Consider the following 8,165-nt stretch of genomic DNA (forward strand, 5'->3'; position numbering starts at 1 on the left):
GGCGCATACTAGTCGGAGCTTGATAATGAGCCTTAGTCTAATATTGCTGGCAATTCAAGCTATCAGTTTTACCATATTTTTTCTTTGATGGCTAACACAATTAAGTGCAATTACAAAATAGTTTGTTATCATGCAAAATATGGTCCGCCCGTGGGACTGACACACCCCCAGACACCTGTTGTTGGGTAGCGGAGAGACCTAAAGCAGATCGGTTGTTAAGTCAATTTGGGAACACAGGGGAATAAAGTTTTGGGTCAGCATTGCCGTAAATTTTAAGCGTATCAGATGTAGAGATGATCTAAAAAGAACTACATGTACTAGTAATCACCTTTTGCCAGATATACCGGTAGTAATAAACTGTACAGGCAGTGTCCGTCAATTCATCTGTGTGCACACTCATCAAAATCTATGGTGCAAATTGGAGGGCAAATTACATCTACACACACATGCATTGATAGTACAGCTAATGCATTATTTGATGTTAGACCCAGAAAATGGTAAATGTTTACATGGACCAGGCACGGACAGGGCATGACTTGTGTGGTTGAATATTTGGTGTTGTGCATTTGGTACTCTAGTTCTGACAACACCATGCCATTGATGCTGTTGAGTCCCTGGACAAATTCAGTCAGTGCATGGGGTAGCCTGTTTTAGTGTGGCCTATAGCAGGGAAAAGGTTAACCTACTTAGCAAGCATTTGGGGGCTTCGTTATAATGTGCTTTTTCTGGTTGTAGTTCTGATCTTGTAAGCTGCCAAGAAACCAGACCAGGAAAAGACACATTTAAGGGCAGAAAAACCTAACCCATAGAGCCTGCCATGGAGCCAAAGAAAAGGTTATGAAGCGATTTTGATCCCTTTGACACATACAACTGATATCCCCAGTTGCAGGCAGGGGGTCAGTAGACGTCCAGATACAGTATACCCCACGTTACACACACTTCAGAAAGGGTTTCATGTGGCTTTTGTACTCTATCCTTGTCCCCCACTGATAGAGTTTCTACCTGCGGCTATATTTAACCTACTCAGCAAAAGACTCCAAATACCAAGCACAAATCAGAATGTAGAAAGGTGACAAAGGAAAAGGAATGCAGTGTATTTTGATTCAGAGAGAGAAAATCTCAGACCAATTACATCAAGAATTAATAATTCAGAGTGGTGCTGGCAAAATGGCCATTCTACATAAGAGCAAACACTGACATGATAAAAGAGAAGGTCTGTTTACTGCTGCTTTTGTTCCCTAGCCAATACATGTTGTCAAAATATTTTTGTAGTGATGTATTGCAAAGCCTTGACTATAGCCAATACTTCATATTTTGGGGCAGTAAACAGAGTAGCTGCTGCAGAACGACCCCCTCTTTAAGAAACACACACTATTTAGTGCCAACTCAAGGAGAAAGAAGAAGTATGGATGGTATCAACTTCTTGTGTTTTGTGACAACAGTGACAAGTATTTAATACCCTAATGAGCATGGGCTTGTGCATTTGAAGGACGCTCTGAGAGTGCATTATGGAGTTATACAAAGGCCACAAGGACATCTAACATGGAGATAACAAGGGTATCAAGAACTTGTTCAACCTTGAAAGAAGTCTTTTTTATTCCTTCAAGGTTCGACACTTCCTCTAAGCCACTTTGAGGGGTACAGGGGATCCAGTTACCTAATCTACACTAGAGCACACAAAGATGTACAAGCCATTAAAAAATTCTTGAACCTGAACCATGCAGCCAGCTCTTCTATGTACAGACTTTTTGAACATATTCTGGCAAACAAACTGCCTGCTTTCACGGGGCTAAAACGTTTTTTTCTTCACTGTAACTCTGCGTAGCAGCATGTATTGTTGCAGTACACAATACTGATCAAATGTAGTAAGAATCTCTGGATTGTGTTCTATACAAGTAAGACAAAAAGAAGTATTCAAAGTCAACCATTCAAAGCTTTCCTTGCATCTGGGAAGAATAGCACTTGTGCAGACTTCTACCACTACATATTGTTCTTGTCTAATGTTTCCACTCACATAAAACTTTTAGGTGGGGTGTTCACTTGGGTAATAACACAGCAAGGGGTTTTGTAAAGCTCTAATCTTGGGGAAATCCATCCATGAAATAGGTCGATTCATGCCAACTGAGAATTGAAACTTGCGGCTGTGAACCGATTTCATGCAGCATGAATCCTAAGGGAGCGTGAAATATTGCGCTGTGGCTGTTGAAAGGTAACCATGGCTGCAAACGGACACACTTGCTTTTCACATTCCTTCACGATTCCTTGTTGCTGCATGTTGTGCAACGTTTGACAAAGGAATGTTTTGTTTCTGCTTATTAACTAAAGATAAGGCCAGTATTTGTGCCTCCTGGAGGAGAAAATCACAATAATTGCTCCAAACTGGTGGTCATGAAATGAAGTACAAGACGTGTATATGAAACTTGGTTATTTACACTTTATGAAACTTGGTTATTTACACTTTATGAAACTTGGTTATTTACACTTACTGCATGGGAACGGACAGGTGTTGCAACACATTTCACCCAGATTTTGATAAAGCTCAGGCTTGTGGATAAGAATACCTCAGGTTGTAAAAAGAACGTGTCAATTAATTGAAAGTAATGTTGAAAAGCCAAAAGAAAGTCAGATTAGTATTTCTAATTTGCAATTACATACCACTCTTTCACATTTCGAACTGGAAGAAAGGAGAAAGCTGTTTTTTCCTTTATCTGAATATTTTCTTGCCTTACATTTCAAATCTCTACTGGAAAAGCATTTGAAAGTTTCCTTGTGTACTGGTGGTCTGTCCAAACCTGACTCAGCGCCAGGGTTTGAAGGACTGCTTAGTGGGATTAACATTGTTGTAGGTCAAACAAATGCGTGGTTGGGAAAGTGGTCCAGGTTGCCAGGAGAACAGCCAGCAGCCAGTGAGCAATCCGCGTGTAATGCATTTCGGATTATTTGAGTAGGCCCGAGTTCTGAGGTTTGCCCGGGGTACTGAGATGTGATTTGTTTGTGATCCTTAACGTGTGAAGAATGTGATGGATTGAAGGATTAACTTGTCATGGCAAAATTGACGCAGTGACTGAGGTTTCCTTTCACTGCCGTAGCCGGATGCTTTTAAGGCATAAACAGATTAGGAAATTAGGCACAATTGAATCTACAGCGAGGTAACTTGGTTAATTATTCTTGGACGACAAAGACTGGGGAACGGTTGTTTGGTTGTGACTGTGAGTGGAGCCTTTCCCAACACATGATTGTGTTTAATGGATTTTGTTACTGTTCAGCAGTTGGGCTAGTGGAGTAAATGGCCAAACCTTTTATTTTTCTACCCATCAGACCTTGACAAAAGTCCTTAAGAAATCATCATTCCCAGAGAAGTAAGCAGAAAGGCTCTGATCATCAATGTCACACAAATGACCAAGCACTTGAGACATTACCTTTGTTCTTGTTTATAAAGCATGAACACCAACCAACACTTAATTGCCAAGGAAAGTCTGGGGTATTCAGATGAATGTTCACTCCACAAGGATATGGCCTGGATTAAATACAAGTTTAAAAGTCTTTTCAGGAATCTGATCATCTGTCTGATGACAATCCAACATTAATTTAAGGTGAAATCTATGAAGACATAGGTTTTAACTCTAGTAGTGTAACATTAATTAAGGTGAAATCTATGAAGACATAGGTTTTAACTCTAGTGTAATGTGTGAATGTCTGACTTGTGTCCTTCCTTCCTCTCTGTAGGTATACTGTTCTACTGTATCTGCCCTACCCAACGCCACACCCACTGCCTAGAGATTGCGCTGCAGCATGGAGCACCGGTCAACAACAAGGCCCACGACGGGAAACCTGTCCTCACGGTGGCCTGCTCCACTGCCATGGAGAACGAGGAGATGTGCATCAAGCTTCTGGAGAAGGGAGCAGACCCCAACATCAAACATGAGGTAAAACATGTTGATAGAGAAGCATAGTTAATTGGGAGGTTAAGCAAATATAAGTTCACATACAAGCTATCAGAAATATACTGGTATTGTGTTGAAATTCACATTCAGAATCAAAATTGTGCTGTGGACATTTGGACACATGAGAGAGAGAGAGAGAGAGAGAGAGAGAGAGAGAAAATGGTTTGTTTATCAAAGACAAATGCAGCACAAATAGCTGAATTGTGGTTTGTACAGTGCTTTTTTTTTTTTTTTACAAAGCAGCAGTATTAAAAAAAACCTTTGACAGCCCCTCCCTTCAGTACCAGCTCCTGAATGTCACCAGTCTAATGTATGCTCTTAGCAGCTAGTACTTACGAGACACTTCAATAGCTGACTTTGAAGTCCCTCACATACCTGTGTGTAGAAACATCTTGTTTTGAAATCCCGCCTTAACCACAGGTACGTGTACAGAGCACAATAAATCAACTGCTTGCTCCTGCCTACAGAGGATTTGCTCATGTCAACCTGAACAAATATTGCCTTCCACCAAATGTCAGGTGTGCCTTAGGACTTTGAACACAGAACTGAAAGGTATTATTCATATCTATGGTTAACATGGCATGGTCAAGCCATGAGAACAAATAACGGATTACAGAGACTACATGAACAAAGTGAACTAGTCAGCTGCTTTTGTGAAGTTGAAGACAAAGCACTGTGTTTGACATTTTCAAACAGATGTTCGTAACCCAGAAAAGCTGAAGTCATGATTTATGATCAATATTCCTCAATAAAATATCAATAAAGTCATAATTGTGGCCACTTAAGTATATTGTACTTGTCTAATGTAACAGTTATAACAGTAATGCTATATGAGATATAAATCACCTGGCTTACAAATTTAAACGGCATTTGAAAGATTATGAGACTAATGAAATTATCTAATTAGCCAACATGCCCTTTCCTACAACATTTAAAGCTTTCAACACATTATTTGTATTGTGTTGACATTAGAAACCATTTTTTGTGTCTATGCCTAATGCAGGTCTAAAGCATGTTCTACAGCAGAGTAAACCCAGTCTAAAGTAGTTTGCGTGTTGTGGTAAATGTACCCAGGCATATCACTGACCCTTTTGAAACACTACACTATCAATTTGCTCCAATTATTCCAACACTATTGTTCAGCACATTTCAGTCTTATCTTGTTACATGCTGCTCATGCCTCCAGAAAAATAACATCCCTGTTACTTTGTAAAGGCTGCTTATTGAATAACAGACCAAACAGGCTTTGGATAATATGGACACACATGGTACTTTGAAAGGAGAAACAGACAGCAAGCAGTTTTTTTAGTAAAGCCATTTTTTTGCCATTTTTGTCACAAGTGTACATTCTATGTTTCTAGGTTGTGCATCTGCTGGTGATCTCCATTTTGACCCTCAACAAACTGGAATGTGTCATACATCTAATTAATGAATGTGTCAGAGAGGGCCTGCCTTACCAAAATATGATAAATATGATTTTTTTTTCTCTACCAGATGCAAGGATATCATAAAAAGATCTTTTATGCGACCAATTCATTCCTTAAATCTGTGCTGCAGATCCTTCAGTAGACATCAGTTGCCTAGGTGTTGCCTAGCCTGATTTTCAGGGACTTCAGTTGCCAGATGACGTCCTTAGTGACATAGTCACAAACAGTCCCAAACTCAGAGACTCACATGAGTTAGATGTCTGTGGTAGATTGCAGAAGTCCCCAAAGGGCTACACAAACTTGACATTAATGCACCATTAGCATTCAACCCTAACAAAGCATGCTTTGACAGTATACACTATTGATGGCCATTAAACTTTCATATTGGCTCTGACAAGTTAAACCCATCATTGTTCATAGGGATATACGTCATGGTGAATTACATTACCATTGGTTTAATTCCATTCTGAAGAATTTACAACAGTTTTTACAGGATGGGTAATGGGCGGCAAGAAAATGATAATTCAGTTCAGATAGATGCCCGTAAAACGTGACAATGTATAACACATCATACTGATAACAATAGCTCCTCTTGATATAATCATGCAGTTGAAAAATGGCAACGGTCTCCAAGACGTCACACAAAGACATTTAGAACGGTTCACCTTGCAAATTGTTGACAGAGATAAATTGGACCCATGGTGATGTACTGTCTGTAATGTAAAGATGGCTAATTGTGCAGTCTGGCAGAAGAACAGCTTATGTGTAGCTCTCTCATCCTCTCATGACATAGCTGCCTGTTGTGTTAAACAATGTTATAGCAACCAGAGGTAACACACTGTGATATATCTGGCGGTGCTGAAAGGAGAGGACGAGTTTTCCAAAGCTAGAGGCTTACAATCTTGTGAGAAAGAAGCCATTTGTTAAAAGCTGAACGCTGTTTATTAGGACATAACAGGAATCCATTGAAGACTTGTGAAAATGGTTGATAAATCGGTGAGTCCAATCCTTACGTTGGAAAACAGCTGACTGCTTTCCATAAAAATGTGTGAAAATGTCCATGGCCTTGGTGCTGAATGACCTTTCCCACCATTTTCCATTTGATGGGAAGTACCCCTCTTGAAAATAGTTTTTCCTGTAAAATTGTAAGTTTAAGTGAAAATGTCCATGACCTTGGTGCTGAATGAGCTTTCCCGCCATTTTCCAGTTGATGGGGACCACCCCTCTAATGGAGGCAGCCGGTGCGGGGAGTGCGGCTGTCGTCAGGTGTATCCTGCAGAAGGGGGGAGACGTGAACGCTGTGGACAGGAAGGGTCACCACGCCGCACACAGGGCTGCTACGGGCGGGTTCTTTGACGTGCTGAAGGTCATGGCTGCCTTCGGGGCGGACTTTAACCAAGTGGCTTCGGACGGCAATACACCGATCCACTACGCTGCTAGAGGAGGACATGACAGCTGCTGCAAGTTCCTGGCACAGAGAGGTGAGGACATTGTCAGCCTTCTACTTGGAAAATTCCAGTTTTCTTTCCAATCTTGATTATTTTCCTGCATTGTCAAAATACTGTCAAGAGAACCATTAGTTTGGGCTCGCCAATAGATCTGCTGCCAAGTGCCTGTGACATGACCCTGATGGGAAATAATGGGAAGATTTTTACAGGCCTGTTTGGCAGGGTAAGCAATACTACCTGTCTTGGTTTTATAGATGTTAACCTTGTAGATGGTACCATGATCTCTTTGTCTCTTCCACACAGGTTGTCCGCCAAAGTTGAAGAATAGTGACGGCATGACACCACGGGCCATTGCAAAGGAAGCAGGTAGCAAAGCAGCAGGAAAAGAACTCAGGAAGGCAGAAAATGCCTACACTAAGTACTCCAAACCTGGCATGAAGAACCCTAATGCCCCTTGGATGGTATTCTTGTACGACTGGTGTGTGGAAAGACAGGATGACCTGATAGCAGAATTTTCCAAACTATACACTGGAGACGATGAAAAGGACTACAAAGTCAACAAGGAAGACTTTGTCCAGGTCTTGAAAAAGCTGAAAGCACCAATTCCTGATGACGACCATATGAAGAAACTACTGACAGAGCACGATAAAACTAGGGAAGGGGTTATCGACACTAAGGTGTTCCTATCAGGAAAGCAGTTCCTCTCGAAAACCTACCTTATGTCTAGTTATGAACCCAAGTCTAAGAAGAAGAAGAAGGGAGGGAAGAAGGGGAGGAAGAAGGGAGGGAAGACGAAGATCTACGTTCCGATCTGCACCCTGCCTGAAGGCCCCCGGATGCCGGGTGGCGCCCCTCCAGCTCACCTGATCCCACGGGCCACTCACTGGACAGACACGGGGAGGTTCGACCGGGACCACCCCCCTGAGCACCCCCTACAGGACGACTCCTGGTGGTACCTGCAGCATCCGCAGAAAACCTACATCAACATCAGCGAGGCTGCTAAACTAGGGGACATAGAGTCACTGAAACAAGCCTTCCAGAACAACTATCCTATCGACACCAGGGACAAGTATTTCAAGACCCCCCTGATGTGTGCAGCAGCCCATGGTCACATTGAAATTACCAAGTATTTAATAGAGATGGGGTAAGTCGAAGTTCCTATTATTTTCCTATATACTACTACTACCAGTAGTAAGATAAAGCTGGCTTGTCCTTGCTGCTGAGGACTGGTCACTCGTAACCAATCGGACCTGACCTTGGTGCTGAGGACTGGTCACTCATAACCAATCAGACCTGTCCTTGGTGCTGAACACTGGTCACTCATAACCAATCAGACCTGTCCTTGG

The 8,165-nt window shown here is 41.8% G+C and overlaps 1 protein-coding gene across 1 annotated transcript in view; it reads left to right on the forward strand.

Moving 5' to 3' along the window:
• LOC109472140 (ankyrin repeat and EF-hand domain-containing protein 1-like) overlaps window positions 1-8,165 on the forward strand; it is a 16,218-nt gene that overhangs the window by 4,162 nt on the left and 3,891 nt on the right. Inside the window, exons 4-6 of the mRNA XM_019771715.1 lie at window positions 3,727-3,926; window positions 6,579-6,852; window positions 7,123-7,963. Coding sequence (XP_019627274.1) covers window positions 3,727-3,926; window positions 6,579-6,852; window positions 7,123-7,963 — 1,315 coding nt within the window. The remainder of the gene's footprint in view (window positions 1-3,726; window positions 3,927-6,578; window positions 6,853-7,122; window positions 7,964-8,165) is intronic.

This window comes from Branchiostoma belcheri, unplaced genomic scaffold (assembly GCF_001625305.1).
Source record: "Branchiostoma belcheri isolate BF01 breed outbred unplaced genomic scaffold, Haploidv18h27 scaffold27, whole genome shotgun sequence".
In the NCBI taxonomy this organism is placed as follows: Eukaryota; Metazoa; Chordata; class Leptocardii; order Amphioxiformes; family Branchiostomatidae; genus Branchiostoma; species Branchiostoma belcheri.